The following is a 26,316-nucleotide window of genomic DNA, read 5'->3' as shown; positions in this document are numbered from 1 at the left end:
TACGCCAAAGATATAGCTTACAAAAATCTAGTGAAATGTGAAAAATCAGGTACAATTATGCTAATTGATATAGAGTGAAGCATAAAACCGCCGTAACAAATGGGTTTGTTAACAGCGTTTCCAAAGAATGGCCGACTCATATCTATTTGCGTACGTCACTTTTAATTTATTAACTTTACAGCCATTAATTTTTATTCGTTTCAGAAGAATAATGCATCCTCAATTTGTTTGTTCTGAGTTAGTAACACGACCAAGGCTTAATGATAATAGAAATTTTCTGATTAGTCTGGGTCTTGGATGTTTATATGTAAGTTAAATAAATACAATTAGCCGTGTGGTTCCCGGCACCAATAGAAAAATTATAAGGTACACTCTATCTCTTTCCCATGGACATTGTAAAAGGCGACTAAGGGAGATGCTTATAAACTTGGGATTCCTCTTGTAGGCGATGGGCTAGCGATCTGTCTGATATATTAATCCCAACTCCATCATAAAGTCGAACAGTGCTGAACGTGGCCTTACAGCCTTTTCAAGACTGTTGGTTTTGTCTACCCTGCAAGAATTTAGACGTGACTGTATGTACGTATAGAGATTTATATTTCCATATCTACATACATATATAAATGATTAGTTTTGAACTATTGTTTTTTCAAGTCAACATGTCTTTTGAAATGAAATGATATGATATAGTTTCTTTTTTTCCCCTCCGGGAAAGAGGTGTGATTTTAATTATGTATGTATGTCTTTTCAAGACTCAACAGTCTTACTAGCGTTGGCTAGGTAGTATTGACATTACCTTGGGGCTAGTTAATCTGTGTAATTTCCCCGAACCAGAGTATTACGCGATCGATTTATGTTCCACCATCGACCCGCCCCGGCTTGTAGCATTTATGATAAATTTCATGCAAATTTTCACCCCTCATTTTAGTATTTCAGGGGTTTATTTATGAAAAAATTATATATGCTATGTAAAAACACGTGGTTTTAACTTTACACATACCAAATTTGATTTTTAAAATTAGTATTCAGGAGGAATAATATAGTTGCGCGTACAACATACTCAGCGAGGTAAACCCCCTACTTCTCACAATTTACCTTAGTATATAAGCTGATTGATTAATCTTAATAATTCATTATTTTAATTATTCCCATATTATTAACAGTTCTTTGTGGTTTAATTTATCATATCATCATCGCCATAATTAGTATGGGATTTGTGGAAGCGGCATCACTATCAATAAATACATCAAGTTGGTTAAGTCCTAAAATCGATCAATTCATAATCTGTTAGACTGTTGCTTGAAACTGTCGTAGTTCACGCTTCAAACAAGTCTAGATTAAATTAATCTAATTTTTTTCTAATTTTTGCACCACCCGCCGCTAGTTATACCGAGCCCTTTTTATACATAAACATACATAGCACTTTAAGAATAGGACCACTTCATACCTTTTCCATGGATGTCGTGAAAGGCGACGAAAGGTGAGGCTATACAATTTGAGATTCTTCTTGTAGGTGATGGGCTAGCAACCAGTCACTGTTTGAATCTCAATTGCATCCGTAAACCATGCAGCTGAACGTCTCTTCAGTCTTTTCAAGACTATTGGCTCTGTCTATCATGCAAGGGGTATAGACGTGATTGTATGTATGTCTGCCTGCCCCTCCTTTAATAATATATAAAGAACCTATTTCACATCATATCATTAATTTATTCACACGCCATACCGCTCCAAAATTCATCTCTCCTCTTATAGGTCTACTGGAAGAGATTTCTTTTGAAATTAGTAGCACCTTTGTACTAGAATTACTGTATTAAATGTTCCTGTATATAATTTTGTATACAGAAATAAATAAATAAATAAAAAATATCCAGTTACTGTTTTAAAAATACAGATAAAATATACCATCCTATTATTTTCTCAAACCGACAATATTTTCAATTTCCGTACAAAATAAATAAAAATTGTCAAATTCACGGCCCAGAAAGCAATCAAGTTTGATTCAGTGATTTAAAATTTCTTTCTACGAATTTCGTCATATTTCCGAGCGCTCGGCCCGAGTTTTAACGTTTGTCAAATATTGTTTTTCATTATACATTTATATTTAATTTTTACCTTTCCGCCGCAAAATGAGGTAATTATTTGTCTCGATGAAAAAAATTATTGATGAATTATTTGTTGTAAGTCCGACGAAAAAAAAAACGGTCAAGTTCGAATCGGAATCACGTACGACGAGTTCCAAAGTACCTTAAATCTATAAGAAAAAGGCCACGTTCAGCTGTATGTCTTAATGGTGGAATTGAGACAGGTTGCTAGCCAATCGCCTACAAGAGGGTTCCTAAGTTTATAAGCTAACCCTTAGTCGCCTTTTACGGCATCCATGGGAACGTGATGGAGTGGTGCTTTTTTATATTGGTGCCGGGAACCAAACAGCTGAGCGTGGCCTTTCAGTCTTTTCAAGACTGTTGGCTCTGTCTTCTCCGCAAGGGATATAGACCTGACTTTATGTATGTATAAAATAATAATTAGGTATGTTATGCTTCGGAGTCATATTAAAAAGTTAAGGTTTTAATCTTTTCTAGTCAGAAGTAAAAGAGAGAAGAGTACGAATACGTGAATTTTTCACTAATTATTAAGATGAACTGTTTGCCGTGCCGTGTGGTTCCCGGTACCAATAAAAATAACAGAACCTTCTCTTTCCCACGGATGTTGTAAAAGGCGACTAGGGGACTCAAATAATAATAATAAATACATAATACAATGCCCATTGTCTAAAAAAGGGATACCTCTTTTAGGCAATGGGCTAGCAACCTCTCACTTTTTTAATCTCAATTCTATCATTAGGGCAAGCAGCTGAGCGTGGCCTTTCAGTCTTTTGATAACGTTGGCTCTGTATGCCCCGCAGGGTATATATACGTGATTATATGTTATATTATGTTTTATACAACTTAATACCTATTATAATTTGTCCGTCCGGTTGTTATAGATTATAGAGCCAATGGTTTCAAAAAAACTGTAAGATAACGTTCAGCTGAATAGCTTAAGGATGGAATTGAAATACAGATACTGTTGCTTTTTACATACATACATACATATAATCAGGTCCATATCCCTTGCGGGGTAGACAGAGCCACCAGTCTTACAAAGACCGACCGAGGTTAATGACAGAATTGAGATTCATATAGTGACAGGTTGCTAGCCTGTCGCCTACGTTCCTTAGTCGCCTTTACGACATCCATGGGAAAGAGATGGAGTGGACCTATTCTTTTTTCTAATGGTGCCGGGAACCACACGGCACTCAAACACTGTGGCTTTTTCTGTGCAATCATTTTGTTTTTTTATAAAATAAACTTTACAAATACAACAGGAAATAATAAAACACGCTTCTGAAAGTCTCAAGATTACAAACAAACAAGAAAATCTCAAATTAAAATGCACTAAAATTTTTTTTATGCACATAAAAACATCTGAAATACGCAAAACAAAACGTAAATTATTGTTTAATGAATGTCATAATATGTATGTATGTAAACAAAGAAATGTGAGGCAGATGTGAATGAAATGTGTTTTGAAATTTTGCCAAGCTTTTTTTTTAGTGCCGTCTGCTTCCCGGCACCAATACCATAAAAGAATAGGACCACTCCATCTCTTTCCCATGGATGTCGTAATAGGCGACTAAGGGATAGGCTTACAAACTTGGGATTCTTATTTTTGGACGATGGGCCAGCAACCTGTCACTGTTTGAATCTCAATTCTACCATTAAACCAAATAGCTGAACGTGGCCATTCAGTCTTTTCAAGACTGTTGGCTCTGTCTACCCCGCGTGGGATGTGGACGTGACCATATGTATGTTTTTTTTCTTGGTAATACGTACCGTAACTGACGAGCGTGCATGAAGCGAGTTATGAATGTGGATGACGAGAAAGAAGTATGCAGGGATTGCAGCAAATGAGAGATGTATTACTCTTTGCCGTTGTTTACAAACATACATACAATCACGTCTCCATTCCCTACGGGGTAGACAGAGCCAATAGTCTCACAGACTGAAAGTCTACATTTAGTTGTATGGCTTCAAGATGGAATTGAGATCGAAATTGAGGCAGGTTGCTAGCCCTAAAAGAAGAATCTCGAATAAATTAGCCCATGCCTCAGTCTTTTTAATGAAATCCATGAGAAAGGGATGGAGTGGTCCTATTATAAAATGCCGGAAACCACACGGCAAAGGAAGGTGAAGAAACTCTAAATTGTTTTGGCACGGTGGTTCTGTCAACAGGTACTAATTAGAGATCACGAGAGAACCTAACTTATTCTCATTCACTCGAGTCTAGGATGAGTATTTCGTTTATTCGTAACTTAATTATTATTCATATATATATATTGTCACGTCTTTATCCCATGCGAGGTAGACAGAGCCAATAGTCTTGAAGAGACTGATAGGCCACTCTCAAGCTTTGGCTTTATGATTGAATTGAGATTCAAATAGTGACAGGTTGCTAGCACATCGCCTAAAGAAGAATCCCAAGTTTGTAAGCCTAGCCCTTAGTCGCCTTTTACGACATCCATGGGAAAGCGATGGAGTGGTCCTATTCTTTTTTTCAATGGTGCCGAAAACCACACGGCACACGAACAAATGTCTAAATTTTTCCACACATTTTTCATCTCATAAATCAATCAACTCTGGATTGCTCTGTTAATTATTTTTCACCAGCTGCAATTAGCACCCAATTCCCGACTTGTCAAAGAAGTGGGTACGTTAAGGGATTTTCTAATAATATCAGAGTTAATCGCTTATTTGAAAAGTGATATCGAGAAATGGATAAGTTTAAAGGATGATTGGCAGTATTCTCTTAAATATTGGATCTTCAAACTTTCAATTTCAAATTGAACGTAACTTCGTGATTTGTTCAAAGTATTTGCCAATTATGATGGCGAATAAATGTTATATTAAAATTATACAGAATTACCGGGTGGTTCCCAGCACCAATATAAAAAAGAATAAAACCACTCCATCGCTTTCCCATGGATGTCGTAAAAGGCGACTAAGGGGTAGGCTTACAAACTTGGGATTCTTTTTTAGGCGATGAATTAGCAACCTATCACTATTTGAATCTGAATTCTATTATTAAGCCAAATAGCTGAACGTGGCCATTCAGTCTTTTTAAGCCTGTTGGCTCTGTCTACCCCGCAAGGGATATAGACGTGATTTTATGTATGTATGTATAAATATTATGTTGTAATTATGTATAATCGTATTTTAATTCAAACTGAATTTTTTATTCGCATAACATGGGCTTAAATGTATATAACAGATCTTGATATTAACCCTTTCGGATATTGCAAACACTTTTATTTATCTCAGTATATGTTTAAAGTTAGTTGTAATAAATTAAATAATTTAAGTTTAATATGAATGTTTCTTATATTATAAATGTGAAAGTTTCTATATTATGTTAACGCTAAGACTGTTGGACTAGTTTGAATGAAGTACATAACATTTCATTTACATCAAGTCAACACAAATAATACAATTTTAATATAGTAATATAATATAACCTTTCTTTGTCACATAGGTAACAAAGTGACCCAGATAATTGAATCACGTCAATAATGTGAAAGTGAATTGACAATACAGAATTTCAGCGAACCGTTTAAGTGACTGATACCGACGTATTTGTTCTTGGGGAAACACAATATGTTCAATCATTTGGGGACAAATCGTTTTTAGGGTACCGTTGACGAATGAAAAATTTAACGAATGAAGTTGACGTTGTTGAAGAAAATGCTGCAGTGCAGTTTTTTTCCGCTTCTTCTGCACTGACGCTTTTGAAGCGGCAGTGAACTTAGTTTTAAGTAATTCATTTGATTGACGTCAAATAAATTACTTTAAACAAGTTTATGAAAATGCGGAAAATATAAAAAAAAAATTGATTGAAAATTAGTTTGAATAAAATTAATCACGTAGTAATGAGATATGGGAATTTCTTACGGAACACTGCGCAGGCGACTCAAAATCCCACTTGGCTGTTATTTTTGTTCTGAATATTTTTTTCTTCTTTCCGTATAAATGGATACTTAAGGAAAGATATTACAAAGGAATTTCGCAATTCTAAGAAGGACTTACGTAAATTGCGTAGCCAGATGAGTACATACATATAATTACGTGTATATCTTTTGCGGGGGAGACAGAGCCAACAGTCTTAAAAAGAGTGATAGGCCACGTTCAGCTGTTCGGCTTATTGATAGAATTGAAAAAAAAACATTATTACTTTATTGCAAAAAATCTTAATAAAATGCAATAAGTACAATGCAAATATGTGTACTTTACCTAGATAATTTGGTCTCGAATTTCCTCTTAATTAGACGAAATCTCAATCTATTTAACACATTCTACAGCTTGCATACTGACATCTCTATTGTGCTTTATTTATCTAAGAAGCTTATTAAGCGCTTTCACGAGCTTTGACGCTTAATCTCATACCCGTAGCATGCTAATTATATATTATAACTAAACAGACTATATCTATAGATTTCATAAGCTTGTTCAAATATTCAATTTTACCTGCAGTTAATTTAGCGCCATCTACCTAAAGCGACGAATTTAAAGGCCATCTACAGAAGAATACAGGTTTAGCGCAAATCCAATGGAATGTTTAGTTTAAACCGGTATGAAAGGTGCCCTATGTCCTTTTCCAGACTCTTGATTATATATACGTGATATTTCAAGAAGATTAATTTAGTAGATAACTCGTGAAGTGGCAAGAAACAAACAAATAAACTTACATACGTACATAAAATCACGCCTCTATGCCGGAGGGGTAGGCAAAGACTACCTCTTTCAAATAAACCTACTTTCGCATTTATAATGTTAGCTGTTAAGAAATGAGAAATTACTTTACGAGTGATATGTACATGTAAACTTAGTTTTAAGTAATTTATTTGACGTCAACCAATGTTGTGAAACCAAAAGTTTTGACAATTATTAAGCGATATGAATTTATATATTATTTATATGTATCCTATAATAATGAATAAAAATTTTGATTTTTTTTATACTTTTATGGAAGTAAGACCTTATAATAAATAGTTCTTTTGGCTTATCTGAAAGATCTCTTGAAAAATGTTGCTTTAAGAGTCAGCTCCCATAGTGGTCTGGAAGTGAAGAAAAACAATACATATGTGTGTCGGCTGCTTCGCTTCTCGTGCAAAGTGTAAAAGTCAATTAAAGGAACGGCAAGAGAAGGGAACTTGGGATTCTTTTAAGCGATTGGCTTGTAATCTGTCACTATTTGATTCCCAATGCTTTCATTATATTCTTATTAAAGTTTTTTAGGTCTTGTCTATCTCGTAAAGGATAAAGACGTGATTATATGGATGCAGTTAAAACACTGCCTAAACAATGGCCAACTGTAAATTACGTTTAAAATTACCTCATTAGATTACGGAAGTAAACAAAATTGAAAAAAGGACAACCCGACTTTTATTTAATTTTGTCGTTGACGTCGGAAGTATGTCAAAAATAGACAGATTCCAAGAACGTGTCTTATTAAAAACATCAAAAAAAAAAGGAAAATGGGACTTTCAAATCAAATAAACAGTAAATAATAAACAAAAATCAAAAATTACGAGGAAAGAAAATACCCTTCAGGATGATACTGTTATTTGCAAAACAAAAAAATGCGCATGACATTGACATGTCTGTTAAAGACGGTAAAGCACTCTATAAAAAGTAAAACTTAGATATTCAAATAAACTCGGGATGCTCTTGGGATGAAGTAACACTGCACTTTGGTTTAACTTTAAATATGCACTGTAATAAACCGCTGAACTTATTGATACAATTATGTTTTAACAATTTGATTTGTACTAGATATTGTCCATTGTAAAAAAGAATCAAATGCACACTTAAAAATTTTCTTTTTCTTTTTTTGTAACTGGCCAGTTATGACACATTCTGAATAAAATAGAAAAAAGGTCGCACAATACAAATTATATTGAACAATGTCTGTATCCATAAACAGGTTAAAATCCTGTCACCAGCCATGTACAAATTACCTATTTTCTGAATTACATACATACATATAGTCACGTCTATATCCCTTGCGGGGTAGACATAGCCAACAATCACGAAAGGCCACGTTCGGCTGTTTGGCTTACTGATAGAATTGAGATCAAAACGGTGACAGGTTGTTAGCCCATCGCCTAAAAAAGAATACCAAGTTTGTAATCCTATCCCTTAGTCGCCTTTTACGACATCCATAGGAAAGAGATGGAGTGGTCGGGTACCACACGGCACTGTGATCTGATACGGAGTCTTCTTTTACGACATTCATGGATAAGACATTGTGAATAGTATGAATTATTTTTTTATGTTATTAATTTTAAACATAACTTAAAATCCAATTTTTTTTTTGTCAAATTTATAAATATCACAGTTATTACACACACAGTACGCTGCAAATTTTAAAAAGAAAGTATGATTCCGATATAACCATTATCAAGGAATAAATGATTACCTACTATTATTAAAAATAATAAATCCTACTTATTTGTTTGACAACGTGCCTTTGTTTATTTAAGTAAAGCCCTTTTTATAATAATACAAGTATTAATTTATCTTTCTTTATAAATTTAAAATCAGTTATAAGCGACACGTTTAATTATATTTTATCCTTACAAGATACAAGGATAGGGTAAGAAATAACATTATGACTAAGACCTTCAGGACTAGAAAATATCAACTATGCTTAATAAGTATCATGTTGCATTTCTTCTAAAGAACTGTTACGAGTATTACACCGCATAAGGTATTATGAATTATTAGGCAGAATATAACGGTTCTCTATCTATTAACATAAAATTTTGTGTAACATGGCATACCTTTGTTTAGCCTAATAATTGTTACGCATAATATTATTTGGCATAACTTTTTACGCATATTTCTTTAAGCTTACCTACTATTAGCATAACCTAACTTAACCTAATCTAAGAAGTACTCGCCTTATAGCGCATTACACTACATCTGCTCCGCGCAAAAAATAAATTAGTCTAAACTATATTTATGCCTATTGAAATAGTATGCCAAAAACTATTTGGACAAAAATAGTATGCGTAATTCGTTATGCCAAACTGAAATAGGACAAAAAAAATTAATCGAATGAAAGGATCCCGAATATATATTAAAACTAATGTAAAAGAAAAGAAAATCCTGTTCACTTTGCAATTGTACTACTCTCTCTCCTCATTCCATTTTTCCTATGGATGTTGTAAAAGGTGACCAAGTGATAGCTAATAAACTTGGGATTATTTTTGGCGATGGGCATTCACAATTTCATCTTGAAGCCATACAGCTAAACGTGGCCTTTCATTATTTATGGGACTGTTGGCTCTATATACACCTTAAGAAACAAAGACTTGATTAAAAAATATAATTAGCAGATAATTAAACAAAATCAATTTTTCGGAATTTATTGGTCAACACAACATATTAAGACAATTTTTAAATTTCTACTGCTCTCTCTACTGAATCAAATTTTTAGGCGGTTTTTTTTTGCTTTCTTTTTGTAGTTCAAACATAAACATTGTTCATTTTAATATTACAAAATTATAATACAATTAAAAATAATACAAAGTTAGTATGCACATACGAAATTTGAGAAACAAAAGCCAGTGTTTATCAAATCCCATTTTTTTATCTTCATACAAGCTGTCACAAGGAAGCTTACGTCTCACAAACAAGTCATTCAAATTAACGACATTTTAAATTCAGACGCGGCGACTTCTAAAAATAGCCGGCTTATGCCTCCTCGTGAGTAATTCAATAAACGCCGAGCAAAGGAAATTACACAATGGAATTATGTATTATATCATTTGCGCAGTGAGAATAAAATGGTGTTATTGTCATTGGAGGTGATTTCCTTCCGAAAGAGGAAAAATTCCTTATTTTGAATATTGAATCAAGAATTTTCTAAACAAGGAATTTTCCTCTTAGATTCCTTGTAAAATTTCTGAAAAACTTTGATATTATACTGTATTTTATTTTTAAAAGAAAGTTAATATAGCGAATATTCTATGTAGTTTCTTTTTATATAAAAATGAGTTAAACTTTAATTATTTAAAAATACTTTATTTTAAAAAGAAAAGAAAATCGTTTGAAACATAAACATACCTGTAGATATAACATTCAATACTTTTAAATATTCTTTATTCTAACAATAATGAATTTATGTAAATTCTACAATATTAATTTGGTTCCAAATGATGATTACCTTTGTGCTGGCATGCTCGGTCTAAAACATGCATAATTAAACAGGGATTGATGTATAGACTCAAAGGTGATACGATATTATACATACATATAGTCACGTTTTTATCCCTTGCGGGGTAGGCAGGGCTTAGCGTATTGAAAAGACTGAAGGCCAAGTTTAGCTGTAAAGTTTTATAATGGAATTGAGCTTAGAATAGTGACTGGTTGCAAGACCATCGCCTACGAGAGGAATCTCAAGTTTATTAGCCTATCACTTAGTCGCCTTTTACAACATCCATGGGAGATATGGAGTGGTTCTATTCTAAAGTGCCGAAAACCACACGGCACGCAGAGACGTAGGAAAAGACTAGCCTTACGTACTTATTTTACTTCGTACACAAAAATCTTTTAATTATTAAAACATTGCGTAGGAAACGTATGTAGGAACATAATAAAGAAAAATAATATTAATTGCAACCCATTATAAAGTCGAAAATAATGTTGATTAAATTTTAACACTTATCAATGATGCAGTGAACAGTACAAACAAACATACCAAAATGTGTTTTAGCTAAAATTAAAGTTCAAATTTTTTATTCATTATTATGGGACATTTCAACATCACTCAATAATTGTCATTTCTTTTTGATTTCACAACATTGGTTGACGTTAAATAAATAACTTAAAACCAAGTTTACTGCCGCTTCCAAAGAAACTTCATTTCTCTTTTATTGACTCCCCCGTCAAGCCAGCTTTAGATCTGGTAAAAAGAAATCGTGAAAAATTTACACGTGAAAATCATTCGACTGAATGTTTCAATGAAGACGTCGACAAAATTCAATAATTCACCCCCTATATTTAGATTGATTTATTAACTCAATTAAGATTTCAGACAGTCAATTTGTGTAATTATTGCTGCTTTCTGTAATACCAAGAAGGTATATATTCTTTCTATTCCGGGAATAATGCAGGAAATAGTTAACTATTACCTGCATTATTCCCAGTGTCATCCTCATCACTCTGGATAGGAGCTTTTGACCCTGAATCCTGGATTTTGGTGAGTCAATTTTTTTCACGAAGCAATGACCGTCTGACCTCCGTAACCTTTGCAGGGGAACCTAACTCAAATTGGATGATAGTTACACATTCATGTACCTGAATGTGCAGTGTTTTCCCTCACCGAAAGAGCATTGGTTAGCACTCAAACTAATGTACATAACTTATGTGTCATGTTAAATGGAATTCAAATGCGCAGGGTTAGTGCGCTTGTCTGTGCCACTTTAGGTCCTGGGCTCGAATCCCGACCAGGGTAAAATGGGAACGAAGGTGGTGATGATGATCATGAGGGTCTTGAAGGTTTATCTTTATAAATATTTATTTTAAATATGGTATCGTCGAGTTGGCAAATCCTACTACAGGTCTCGAACTTGCTTCGAGGCTTACTCAATCTGCCCAATTGTCCCGTATATATTTTTTTTATCCATCTTGGCTATCAAAAGCGGTCTCCTTGTCAAGGAAAAAACAACTTTAATTCCAGGAAGATGATGTGGGATTGAATTGCCACAAAACCAAGAGGTTCCTGATGTTATTATGTCAAACTTTCAACAATCTATACCTTTTCATTAATTCATTTTGTTTTAGTCCAATATTGATAACCAATTTTACGAGATCCATCGAATTGCGTACCCAGAATATAATGGAATTAAATTGAATGTTTAATATTAAAAACCGGCCAAGAGTGTGTCGGGCCAAAATTATTTTGTAGTTTTTTATACCAGTTAAGATATTGATTAAATAAATATAGTTCATAATACAATAATAATAAAAGCCTTTATTTGTTGACTTTGTACATCATCAGTAAATTACACAATGAAAGCTGATTTAAGTTACATAATATATTACATTGACATATACATATGTGTGATCTTCATGCATCAGTAACTAGTTGTTGGTCAGGTTGTTCATAGGCACATACCTCTCGCTTACCTACATTTAAAAAAAAAATATAGGTTTGTCGATTTTAACTCGTAAACTTGTCTTAATTACAAATTAAATTTTTTTTTTCACGTTTTGTAATTTTTATGCCAGACATATTGCATAGACACTTTTTAATACATTGTGACCAATTTCGTTTTCTATTGGAAAATTTTACCCTCGCTGTTCGGTTGATAAAAAATTTCTCATAAAGTGCAATTTTGCTTTTGGCGTAAAACTTCATATTGCATAGCATCTTCGCATCGCAGCTCCGAAATAGTTTGGACAACATGTCAATAACTTTAATATTGACAAACTCTTGTAAGTTAACACTAGAAACTTACAAAGTTCTATAAGAAAATGCTATGATGAGAGAACAGTCTGTTAAAGTCAATTACCATAATGGAATATGGAGAGGGAGGGGTTATGTCCTATATTACTCGAGATTATTTTTTACACCAAGCAAATCGTGGCCTTTTAGTCTTGTCAAGACTGTAGGCTCTGTGTACCCCGCAAGGGATATAGACTTGATATAATATATATAATGTATGTATAATTTATGTATTAATACGCCAAAAGATAGGCATAAAAAGGGCTTTTTATACCTAAACTGAACTAACTGAGCTTTAATAGGCTGTATAACTTTATCTTCCAAAAAACGTGTTGCATTATGATTCCAATTATGAATTGGAAAATAACTGTCTTAGCATTTGAGTCTGATTTATGGTCCATGTTCTTAGCATATATGAATTTTGAGTTCTTGTGCCCCTGAAAATCTCTGGAGGCGACATTCCGAGAATAATCAGGCCCGTACCACGAAGAGTCAACGATATTTGTCCAAAGTTGGTTTATTATAAATAAAATAATCTATTCATTCATTCTACTGAAATAGATTACAATTAAATCAAATTAAAACTAAATTTAAAACTACTTTTAAAAAAGTAAGAAAAAAGATGATTACAAACTAAAATTTAATTTACAAATTGTGCATTCCCTGCATAGCATCAACATGCGGGAGTGTGCCCAGAAGGCTGGCGGCATTGCCAAGTTGGTTTATTAAATCAATTTATGTAACCGGAAAGTTGACTTCATCAAAATATTAAGTGTGCAAAAAGTTGAATTACGACTACAGACTTCGGAATAACATCTTGACGTCACATCTCATTGTCATTTTTAGCACAATTTTTCATATTGCATCTCAATTCATAGATTTATTTGATAACTTAAATACTGCGCAGAAAACTATAATTCCTAAAGTTTCCACAAGACATTTCTGTACATTACATTATTCCGATTCCTATGAGAGTCACGATATTCGTACAAAGTTGTTTTACCTAATTACGTCGCATAAGTAAGTTTGTCTTAACGCGTGAAGTTTTAACGACACATTCATTGAATGAGGCGTAACACGTCAAGGAAGCGAAAGGGTAATGAGTTTGGAAATTTGTTTTTTTATAAAATCAATAGAAACACTTTTTTACACTATTAATTACAGACAGTACTAGAGAATGGTTTTTAAAACGATTACAAGCATAATAAATAAATCCCATCCCAATTCCAACTAATATTAAAATATGACAGCTTATTTGTTTGTTTGTTTTCACGGGTTATCTACTAAATTAATCTTCATGAAATAACACGTATATATAAATAAGAATCTGGAGAAAGACATAGGGTACCTTTCATACCGGTAAAAACTTAGCTTAGGATTTGCGAAAAACCTGTATTCTTTTGTAGGTGGTGGTGTTAAATTTGTCGCTATTATAAGTGGCGTTTAATCCATTGTTTTTTGTAGAAGGTGCTGATTTCGCGAAACTGCGGGAAAAGCTAATAATAAATAAACTGATTATAAATCCAATATCTTTCTAAGAATACTAAATTAAAAATGTTAATTGTTGAAATATTTCATTGAAAACCTAGTCTCTGCCTACCCCTTCGGGAAAAAAGCGTGATTTTGTGTATGTATGAAAACATTGTCATATAAGTAGGAAAATAGGTTAGTCGAAAAATTATACGCAGCTGCGTAAGAATTCGCGATTCCCGAGTACGGGGTTTGTTTACAATAAGAACTTATGAGCGTCGCCGAATTTGTCCAAGTGTACATTCAACCCCAAATCAAGTTACTCATGGAACTCTACGATGCGGTAATAGAAGCGAGTTTGCAGTGACTCTGGCTAGGTTGATATACTGTTAACTGTACGACACGAGTGTAAGAAATCACATATACCTAACAAAATGAGATGGATCTCATGACGACGTGTGAATTATTTATTGTGACTTAACACCGACCTGGCTTTAATATATTTGGCGTCAGATACCAAGGTTATTTAGGTCATGGTATTATTTTCTATTTAAGAACTTCCTGCACTTATGGAAGTCTTTTCCCGCCTATTTTACTACATACATACATACATATAATCACGTCTATATCCCTTGCGGAGTAGACAGAGCCAACAGTCTTTAAAAACTGATAGGCCACGTTCAGCTGTTTGGCTAAATGATAGAATTGAGATTGAAATAGTGACAGGTTGCTAGCCCGTCGCCTAAAAGAAGAATCCCAAGTTTACAAGCCTATCCTTTTGTGACGACATCCATTGGAAAGAGACGGAGTGGTCCTATTTTTTTTTCTTGGTGCCGGGATCCACAGTAGCCTTTAGTACCTACGTTATTTTATATTATAAATTAAAAAGTGTAAAAATACCGCCGGTGGTTGAACTGGTAAGGTGCCTGGTCAACAAAATACGTGATGCTCATCAATACACAGGTTCAAATCCCACCTCGGCCATGTACAAATAACTTTTTTTGTAGTTATGTACATTATATCGAATACTAACCGATGCTCTTAAGATGAGGAATACATCGTGAAGAAACCAGCTCATTCAGGCAACCATGTGTAACCATGATCGATCCAATACAGCTTAGATTCCCCTGCAAAGGTTGCGGAGGTCATACAGGAGTCGCCTCTTATTAAAACCGGAATCATTCAATCCAGGATCCACGGTTAAAGGCATAGGTACCCGGGCCTTTTCCCCAGAATGATGAGGAGGATGCGACCGGGACTAAAAGCCAGGAAGGGAGATAACAAAATGTAAATAGAAACCATTGAATGTTTTAAAAGATCTATCCAGTTAGTTAAAAAATATTTTAACTAGCTAGATAGATCTTTTAAAACGATGTGTAGGTAAAACAGTATTTAACTTTACCAATATTTGCTTCTAAAATGTATAAAAATCTTTGCCCCTCTCTTCACTATCTTAAGTAGCAGTAAAAATACAACTCAAAAGAAAATGAGCTTGAACATAATCGAGCAGTTTATGAGCAAGTGTCCGATTTGCACTTGGCTGGTATCTTATATATTTAAACGAGCAATTCTTGTATATACATAATCAGGATCTCGGAAACGGCTCCAACGATTTTCATGAAAGTTACAGATTAGGGGCTTTTCGGCTCAAGGAATCGATTTATCAAGGTCCTAGGTTCGAGAAAAGCTCTGTTCCCAAGATATATAAACATAAGTAAGATGGTTGCAAAACTTGACTAATATTAAAACACGTTCTACCAAAAACAAAAAACCGAGCAAAGCTCGGTCAACCAGGTACTATAAATTTAAAACGTATATTTTTAGCCGAGACAGATTTTACAAAAAGCTATTTTGTTTTTCAATCACGTGCTATATAAGTACTAAAGGTCCTCTCAAACGAAAAAAGCTTCTCACGTGGAAAATTGGGGGGTTATTTGTCATTCGCCCACGATTGACCCAAAAAGGTTCGAATATGTATATGTTACCTTTACAATCACCGATAAAAGGGACAAAGACTGATTTCGGGATTTTTTTACCCAAAAGAAAACAAAGGTAAAAGAAGGAAGTAAATGTTTGTTATTTCCCACTTCGCTTTTCATTATCTCTCCCATTATAGCGTTAGAGTGAATTGATAAAATTCCCTTAATTGTAAATGTACAATATTTGTGGATCAAAATATCATGTAAATAATAATTTATATGATAAATAAATTTTGATCCACAATAGACCTTTTGGTTAAATATTAGGTCAAGAATGATATAATATAGAAGAATAAAGAATAGATAGACCTGACTAAAGGATTCCCTTTAGTTTGTCCATATACAGAGATCGTGTCAAGTGGAAGGGTATCTGCCTTTCTCCGGGTAAGAGGCGTAATTCTATATACATATATGTACGTAAACCGCTACAGGAATTTCAATTTAAATAATTTATTGCTTGTATAATGCACAAAACAACACAGGTGTTTCAATAAAATTAGAATCAATTAAGGGCCTAACGGGCGGCCCATTAAAAAGGGCCGATTTACGATAATAACATAGGTCTTATTAAATTTTTTTTCGTATCCGAGAGAAAAGTGTCATTAATTAATGAAATGCTGAATGATAAGTTGGTATGGACGCAGTATCATTAAAAGTAAGATAGTAAGTAAAGAAACCAACTGGAACACATATATTGGGCCGACACCTCATATTATAACAAAGATAAAAAAAAAATTAAACCTTTCGCTGTCCCGTTTTACGTCATAGTAAAAAGAGAAACAGCAATAGTTAATCGTGCGATATAAACAGCATCGCGCATACCATTTTAAGAAGAAATAAGAAATTTACCTATTTATGAGCTTTTAGTTTGATAGGTTTAATCCTAAAATCGTACTATAAGTTTTTAAGAAATATAAATGACACGTAATATTAAAATTTACCTAATTTTCGTCCAACAACATAACCAAGATTTAAAAATATTAACTTAATATAATTTGGTTTTATTTTATAAGTCAGTCTCAATAACTATAGAAAAAGAGTTAGTGATTGAAAATTAGTTACCTACCTTAATTTATTTAAACTTCATTGCCCAAAATACAAATGTATAACACAATTGGCGGAATTAATGCTAGAAGCGTATCTATCAGTCAACCATTGGGTCTGACAGAGAACTTTATGTGGCGTCAAACTAAACAAATATATTTATACCAACACAAAATTTACAAAATAATTTATAATAAACATGCATAAAAACTACAATAAGTAAATAGATGCGGCTATTACCGAAATGAGTGAAAAGGCTTATTGGTACTCGTACAAAATACCCTCGCGACTTGGGGATGTCCTGATGAACTCGGGAAGTGTATTCCAGAGTCTAACAGTCCCAACGGCGAAAGAATTGGAGGCAAAAACTTTAATGAGTACTTTATAACATTTGTATGTTTGTTACAGTGTCACCAACATATTCCTCGTCAACTTATCTGCCGCGGATCTTCTCGTGACCGGGGTCTGCATGCCCACTCAACTGAGCAAGGCGATCACTGTCCTCTGGTTCTACGGGGAGACAGCGTGCAAGATTGTCAACTATATACAGGGTAAGTTGTTAATCTTAATGACTGATATATACTATATACATACATACATACATAAAATCACGCCTCTTTCCCGGAGGGGTAGGCAGAGACTACCTCTTTCCACTTGCCACGATCTCTGCATATTTCCTTTGCTTCATCCACATTCATAACTCTCTTCATGCAAGCTCGACGGTTTCGGGTACTTTTGACCTGACCCTTTACCATACTATATCTTATATATAAAGTTCTCGTGTCACAATGTTCGTTCCCGTACTCCTCCGAAACGGTTTGACGGATTCGTATGAATTTTTGTGAGCATATTGAGTAGGTCTGAGAATCGGCCAACATCTATTTTTCATACCCCTTAGTAAAGTTGACGTTGTCGAAGAAAATGCTGCAGTGTAGTTTGTTACCGTTTCTTCTGCACTGACGTCTTGGAAGCGGCAGTAAACTTAGTTTTAAGTAATTTATTTGACGTCAAGCAATGTTGTGAACCCAAAAGATTTGACAATTCCTTTATAGTCCTGTAAAAATGATTAAAATTTAGAATTTGAATTTGAATTTGATAAGGGTTGTCCACCCTTAACATTTTTTTTTAACTAGAAATTACTTAAAAAATATTCATATGGAAAACCAACGTTTGAAGTTTTTGTTATTTCTTCGTCGCAAACAATTAAAATTTTAACAAAATTGTGACTACCTCAAAACTTACTTATTTTAGATTAAGCAAACATACTAAACTAAATGAAATACACTTTCAAATTGACACTTTAAATATTTATCGGTAGAGAAATTGCCAGTTTAATCTGAAAATACCCCATTCAAGTCTCTTCTTCGTAATTTTCTTTGATTTTACCGTTAACAGGAACACGCTTTCTGTTTTAGACGTGACATTATTCTAACACTGAAATTAATAAGTTATTTCAACGCTTTTAAACTTTAGCAAAGTTTAAATTATTTGTTCTAAAATATTTCGAATTACTCTACATCTTTCTTTTGTCATATGTTTGCTTTAATTCTCTTGGTAAATTAATCTTCTTAGGGCTTTTAATCCCGGTCACATCCTCATAGCTCTTGAGTGGAGCCCGGGGTATGCCTTTGACCATGGACCCTGGATTGGGTGAGTCAGGTTTATCACGAAGCGATTCCCGTCTGACCTCCGCAACCTTTGCATGGGAACCTAACCCGTACTGGATCGAACATTGTCACATTGCCTGAATGTGTAGGTTTCCTCACGATGTTTTTCCTCACCGTAAGAGCATCGGTTAGTATTCAAACTAATGTACATCAAAAATGGTCATTGTACATGGCCGGGGTGGGATTCGAACCTGTGCCCTTTTGCGTCACACGCATTTCAACCTGGCATCTTACCGACTTGATCATTGACGCTCTTTTCTAGCTCAGATATAACTATATAACTATAAGAATAGGACCATTTCATCTCCTTCCCATGGATGTCGTAAAAGGCGACTAAGGGATAGGCTTATAAACTTGGGATTCTTCTTTTAGGCGCTGGGCTAGTAACCTGTCACTATTTGAATCTCAATTCTATCATTAAGCCAAATAGCTGAACATGGCTATTTAGTCTTCAAGACTGTTGGCTCTTTCTACCCCGCATGGGATATGGACGTGACCATATGTATGTATGTATGTATAACTATATCTGAGAAAACCAGATAGTCAACAAAGGCTCCTTTTAGCTTTTAAGAGTGTATCAATAAATAAAAAGGCTCGTTCACATTGTATGGAGCTTAGATTGTAACAAATGTGTATAAGCTTTTTGTTCCTACATTCCAGTGAAGTAATGGTATTACATAACAGACTTAAAGTCACATCTATATCTCTCGCGGGGTAGATAGAGCCAACAGTCTTGAAAAGACTGAAACGCCACTTTCAGCTTATGGCTAATGAGTTTAGATATAATAGTGAAAGGGTGCTAGCCCCTCTCCTACAAGAGGTATCACAAGTTTCATAAACCTATCCCATAGTTGCCTTTTACGATATCCATTGGAAAGATAGAAAGTTGTTATTCTAAAGTAGCGGAAACCACAAGGCTAATGGTCCTTTTTTGGCAATATTATATTATACTCGAACTTAAGAATGTGTATGTAAAGAATAAACATAGTGTGCGCAGAAGCAGCTGGCTTCTCGTCCCGCGCAGATTATAGACAGAATTTAAAAGTTCACTTTCATTTTCACTTCGTTCATTTTTTAGGCGATAGGCTAGCAATTTGCCACTATCGGAATCTCAATTCCATTATTAATCTATCTTGCTTCGAGCTCTCGTCTCGTTAAAGACGTTTATAAAGAAAATAACGTTATATAAAAAAGATTTGTATATAATTCACCTGCGATACAGTGTATGTATCCGGGATTCCTTCCTTAAAGAGTTTATTTCAAGATATATTATATATTTGTTTTTAATTTACGTATCTTTTATAAATCAAAGTATACTGACTAAACTGTGGGGCTCAGAGATTTGAAATGTGTTTTTTTTTTATTAAAAAAAAAGGGGATTTCTTGAGGGGTAACAGAAATTTTCAGGATTTCTTTTTACGCGGGAAAAGCCGTATGCGTACTCTAGTAGTTTATTCTGTGATCATTTCAGTAGTAGAGCAAATAAGTTTTAGGCAATCACACAGTTCAATTGTTTGCTTACAAAAGGTCGGACAATTAGGGTCAAAAGTGAAAAGTCACGACTTTGAACTTATCTCAGAAGTTGTAGCAAATAAATAAAATAATAATTTTGTGGAATCAAATAATTGACACTGTAATAGGTAAAACTAAACATTATTGTTAATTCTATTAACTACTAGCAGTTCCCGCGACTTCGTCCACGTGGAATAGTTATTTTGGGCATCAATGAAGCCTTCAAGGATGAATAATTTTCCCCGTTATTTTTCACATTTTCCATTATTTCTTCGCTCCTAAAAGTTGCAGCGTGATGTTATATAGCCTAAAGCCTTCCTCGATAAATGGTCTATTCAACACAAAAATATTTTTTTAATTCGAACCAGTAGTTCCTGAGATAAGTACATACATACATATGGTCACGTCTATATCCCATGCCTACCGCACCAGGCACAGAGCCAACAGTCTTGAAAAGACTGAATGGCCACGTTCAGCTATTTGGCTTAATGATAGAATTGAGATTTAAATAGTGACAGGTTGCTAACCCATCGCCTAAAAAAGAATCCCAAGTGTGTAAGCCTATCCCTTAGTCGCCTTTTACGACATCCATGGGAAAGAGATGGAGTGGTCCTATTCTTTTTTGTATTGATACCGGGAACCACACGGCACCTGAGATTAGCGCGTTAAAAAAACAAACTCTTCAGCTATATAACATTAGTATAGATTAATAAATACTTAAGATACTAATCACGCACGAAACGACGCTACTTAAATGATCAAGATCTTTCTCAAAACCTGATTTTTGAAACTTTTTTTTTTGCTATTCTTTTTTTTTTTACAGGCGTAGCGGTAGCGGCCAGTGTGTTCACCCTGACAGCCATGTCGGTAGACCGCTGGCTGTCGATATCCCCCGAGCCCCGCCTTCGCCCCCCCGGACGGAAACAGGCGCTGTTACTATTGGCGCTGTTGTGGTCAGCAGCGCTGCTGATCTTCATTCCTCTACTGATAGTCGCGCTAGTTAGAAAAGAGACGGTGCCTATAATCGCTAAAGCTTATAGGAATGTATCGGTGAGTTATTTTGGAGATTTATTCACTAGCTCTTACTTCGCAACTTCGCTCGTTGTCATTAGCGCCGTTAACGATAAGCCGCGAATTTAAATGTAATGTGATTTAACAATAATAATAATATGTGCCGTGTGGTTGCCGGCACCAAATTAAAAAAAAGAAGATTAGGACCACTCCTTCTCTTTACCATGCATGTCGTAAAAGACGACTTCTTCTTCTTATAGGCGACTGGCTAGCAATTTATATGAATCTCAATTCTATCAGTAAGCCAAACAGCCGAACATGGCCTATCAGTATTTTTAAGACTGTTGGCTCTATCTTTCCCGCAAGGGATATAGACGTGGTTTGTATGTATCTATAGAAGTAATTTACCAAGTATGTGGTAGAATTTAAACCTGTCATCCTATTTGAATCTCAATTCCATTATAGAGCCATACAGCTGAACGTGGGCTTTCGGTCTTAGACTGTCGGCCCTGTCTACCCCGCAACGGATAAAGACGTGATTATATGCCGTGTGACTCCCGGCACCAATACAAAAAAAAATAGGAGCACTCCATCTCTTTCCCATGGATGTCGTAAAAGGCGACTAAGGGATAGGCTAACAATCTTGGGGTTTTAGGTGATGGGCTAGCAACCTGTCACTATTTAAATCTCAATTTATCATTAAGCCAAATAGCTGAACGTGGCCATTCAGTCTATGCAAGGCTGTTGGCTCTGTTTACCCCGCAAGGCATAAAGACGTGATTATATTTACGTATGTATGTATGTTTAAACCTGTGCATGGTGTATTTTTTAGTGGACCATCTTATTTATTCAATCACTGACGCCCACTAACGGTGTCTACAAAATTCCTAAGTCGCAAGAGCAATCACCACAGAATTATAATTAGAAACCCAAGATAAACAAGTTATATAAATGAACCCTTTATTGCTAATTTAGGCGAGACTTGTTATTGTCTATTTTATCTAATTTGGCGGTGGAAATAACCATTTATTTTGAGTAACAGTAATAAAGGAATCAACATACCTACAAAGAACAATAAGAACTTTGTGTTATTTTCGAATATAAGTTACAACCGTTTCTAAAAATATTACGTTTATGAGATCAAAATTTTAACAAAAAAAAGTAATTATAATATTTTTATTACAGTAATTGTGGGATATTTTAAATTTTAGCGCGTGTGGTTCCCGGCACGCCACCTGGTACGGTCGTAAAAGGCGAGTAAGGGATAGGCTTATAAACTTGGGTTTCTTCTTTTAGGTGACGGGCTTGCAACCTGTCACTTTATACATATGAATCTCAATTCTATCAGTAAGCCAAACAGCTGAACGTGGCCTATCAGTATTTTAAAGACATTTATTACCAATGGCACGTAAGACGTAATATTGTATGTTAAAATTAATAACATACATACATACATAATCACGTCTATATCCCATGCGGGGTAGACAGAGCCAACAGTCTGGAAAATACTGATAGGCCACGTTTAGCTGTTTGGCTTTAAAATAGAATTGTGATTACAATTTTTATTTTTAATTACAATTGTATTTTAATAATTGTTTTATTATTGCATTCCCATGAATATGGTAAAAGGCGACTAACACATAGCCTTATAAACTTGAGATTCCTCTTGTAGACGTAAAGCTACCAACTCATTTGAATCTCAATTCCATGATAAAGCTATACAGTTGAACGTGTTTTATTAAAGTTTTTTCATTACTGTTGTATCTATCTACCCCGCAAGGCTTATAGACGTGACTATATGTATGTTTATATTGTATATATGTAATTATTATATTAGGTAGTCTCTGCCTACCCCTCCGGGAAAGAGGCGTGATATATAATGTATGTATATGTAATTTACTCGTGTGTATAAACATTTTGCCAATAACAATGATCGGAAGTTTATACGAACACGAGCGAAACTTAACAATGAACAGTTTGTTAAGTTAACCAACAATTAATTGAAACAACAATTTAATTAGCCAACGTGTTAGAACGTGTCACTTAAAGATGTTGTTTTGTTAACAACCGCCCCTGTTGCACATTGTTTCTGAAAAAAAAACGTAATAGAATTGAATAGAATAGATTTATTTTCAAAATAATCTATACTAATAAACTAACTATATAAAGCTAAAGAGTTTGTTTGTTTGAACGCGCTAATTTCAGGAACTTCTGGTTCGAATTGAAAAATTATTTTTGTGTTGAATAGACTATTTAACGAGGAAGGCTTTAGGCTATATTCAACCACGCTGCAGCTATTAGAAGCGAAGAAATGATTGAAAATGTGAAAAAAAACGGGGAAAATTATTCACCCTTGAGGGCTTGAGGCTTCAATGATGCCCAAAATAACTATTCCACGCGGACGGACGGAGTCGCGGGCACAGCTAGTGTATATAGATATTGTTATACACAGATTGAGTTAGCCTCGAAACAAGTGCGTAACTTATGTTACGAGATATAACTATATAAACATCCAAGACCCAAGCCAATCGGAATAAATCCTTTCCCCATCATGCCCCGGCCGGGATTCAAACCCGAGACCTAATATTTCAAAGATAAACGCACTACCGCTGCACTACAGAGGCCGTCAAAAAAACTGTTACATCTTATAAAAATAAAAGTAATTTCGGAGAAGATTTCTTCCCGTGGGATTTACGATATGTACTCTTGCAAACTAAAGTGTATCACAAACGTAACTTTACATACATACATACATACATATGGTCACATCTACATATATCCCTTGCGGGGTAGACAGAGCCAACAGTCTTGAAAAGACTGAATGGCCACGTTCAGCTATTTGGCTTAATTATAGAATTGAGATTCAAATAGAGACAGGTTGCTAGGCCATCGCCTAAAAAAGAATCCCAAGTTTGTAAGCCTATCCCTTAGTCGTCTTTTACGACATCCATGGGAAAGAGATGGAGTGATCCTATTCTTTTTTGTATTGGCGCCGGGAACCACACGGCACTTTACCTTCTCCAAAGTATGTTTTGTGTGACGTGAAACTGTGGTTTTCCGAGCTCCCGAACTAATAATTCACTGCTAACTTATATTGCTACAAGGGTACTGTTGACTAACACATATTGGGGCAGTAATTAGTCGCATGAGCACGGCCCACAGATGTGTAATTAATATTTGTTTATCTTGTGCTAATGACCTTTGCATTAGAACGAGTCGCCATTGAAAATAACTGATTTTAAACTTTCGCGTTGCATTATTGTTTTTAAAAAGTCTGAATGAGCGACACGGTGCCGTGTGGTTCCCGGCACTAATCAAAAAAAGAATAGGACCACTCCATCACTTTCCCATGGATGTCGTGAAAGGCGACTAAGGGATAGGCTTACAAACTTGGAATTCTTCTTTAGGCGATGGGCTAGCAACCTGTCATTATTTGAATCTCAATTCTATCATAAGGCCAAATAGCTGAACGTGGCCATTCGGTCTTTTCAGGACTGTTGGCTCTGTCTACCCCGCAAGGGATATTACGTGACTATATATATGTATGTATGTATGAGCGACACGCTCACCTAAGTTATAATGTTAAGGATGGCTCAATTGTATTCTATTTTTAAGCTTTCATATTGGATTTTAGACTTAAAATGTATGCAGATTATATAAAAAAAGCATCTCTGCTAAGGCATTTCAGAGCGAGTCATAACAGCATCCTAAAAACTAAAGCGGATAGCACGAATATGTAGAATAGAATAGATTTATTTTCAAAATTGGATACAAGTTAACACTTATTGGCGTCACATTACTTACATCTAATTATAAATACTTCCGCTTCCAAAACGCATGTGTAGAAGAAGCGGCGGAACAAACTGCACTGCCCAGCAATAATTGGGCACCTTGTAGGGAATACCATGCCGATAGCAATATATAGCCAAATATGAAGCCTAGTTTTAAACGGCACAGAACCTTTTAAAATTTTAGTTTTACTTACAAATACTAATACTGTCACTAAGTTTTCTATATGACAAACAAAGTGGATTATGATATCTGAATAATAACTAATTAATGAATGAAAAGTAACTCTTGCCTCTGTGGCGCAGCGGTAGTACGCTTGTCTGTGACACCGGAGGAAATAACTTTTTATGATTGGCCTGGGTCTTGAATGTTTATCTATATAAGTATTTGTTATGAAATATAGTATCGTTGAGTTAGTATCTCGTAACACAAGTCTTGAACTTACTTCGAGGCTAACTCAATCTGTGTAATTTGTCCCGTATATATATACGAGCATCATATATATATCATATTGTTTCAGATACAAACCAGAGATGTTCACTTCTGTACAGAAGAGTGGCCAAGTCCTGAGAGAAGAAAACAGTTCGGCACATTCAGCTTTACTATAGTGTATGCCATTCCAGGTAAAAAAAGTTAAAAAAGACCCGCCTTTAATCGATAACCTCCTTTTTTGAAGTCGGTTAAATTTCCATAACCATCTCCTAAGTGTAACAAACAGTTTACTGTAAACCGCATCAAAATCGGTTCCGAGTAACGCGAGATAGTCGCGGAAAAACATACATACTTATACACATACAGGTCAAATTGAGAACCATCTTTTCTTGAGGCGGTAAAAACTAAAAAAATATTTTACTACAAGTATTAGCTACAATACAAGGGTGATTTAGAATTAATTAAAATGTTTTTAACTTTAGATTGTGTCTATGATTCTGACATATTCAAGACTATTTCGACATGTTTGAAAATTCAAAAGTGCCGTGTGGTTTCCGGCACCAATATAAAAAAGAATAGGACCACTTTAGCTCATTTCACATGGATTTCGTAAGAGGCGACTAAGGGATGGGATTATAAACTTGGGATTCTTATTTAAGGCGACGGGCTACCAACCTGTCACTATTTGAATCTCAATTCTGTCATAAAGCCAAACAACTGTACTTTGCCTATCAGTCTCTTCAAGAATGTTGGCTCTGTCTACCCCACAAGGGATATAGACGTGACCATATATATGTATGTTATTGTTACCGCTGACGTTATTTGATGTAAACTATTACCAAACTACATAACAAGGCTACTAGGCT

The 26,316-nt window shown here is 34.8% G+C and overlaps 1 protein-coding gene across 1 annotated transcript in view; it reads left to right on the top strand.

Annotated features, from left to right (window-relative positions):
- LOC106143486 (neuropeptide FF receptor 2) overlaps positions 1–26,316 on the top strand; it is a 60,344-nt gene that overhangs the window by 12,782 nt on the left and 21,246 nt on the right. The window contains exons 2-4 of the mRNA XM_013345598.2: positions 17,448–17,590; positions 21,042–21,268; positions 25,539–25,641. Coding sequence (XP_013201052.1) covers positions 17,448–17,590; positions 21,042–21,268; positions 25,539–25,641 — 473 coding nt within the window. The remainder of the gene's footprint in view (positions 1–17,447; positions 17,591–21,041; positions 21,269–25,538; positions 25,642–26,316) is intronic.

The sequence above is a fragment of the Amyelois transitella genome, chromosome 7 (genome assembly GCF_032362555.1).
Source record: "Amyelois transitella isolate CPQ chromosome 7, ilAmyTran1.1, whole genome shotgun sequence".
In the NCBI taxonomy this organism is placed as follows: Eukaryota; Metazoa; Arthropoda; class Insecta; order Lepidoptera; family Pyralidae; genus Amyelois; species Amyelois transitella.
Note: the sequence above shows the minus strand (reverse complement) of the source record. Positions and strands in the feature narration are given on the sequence as shown.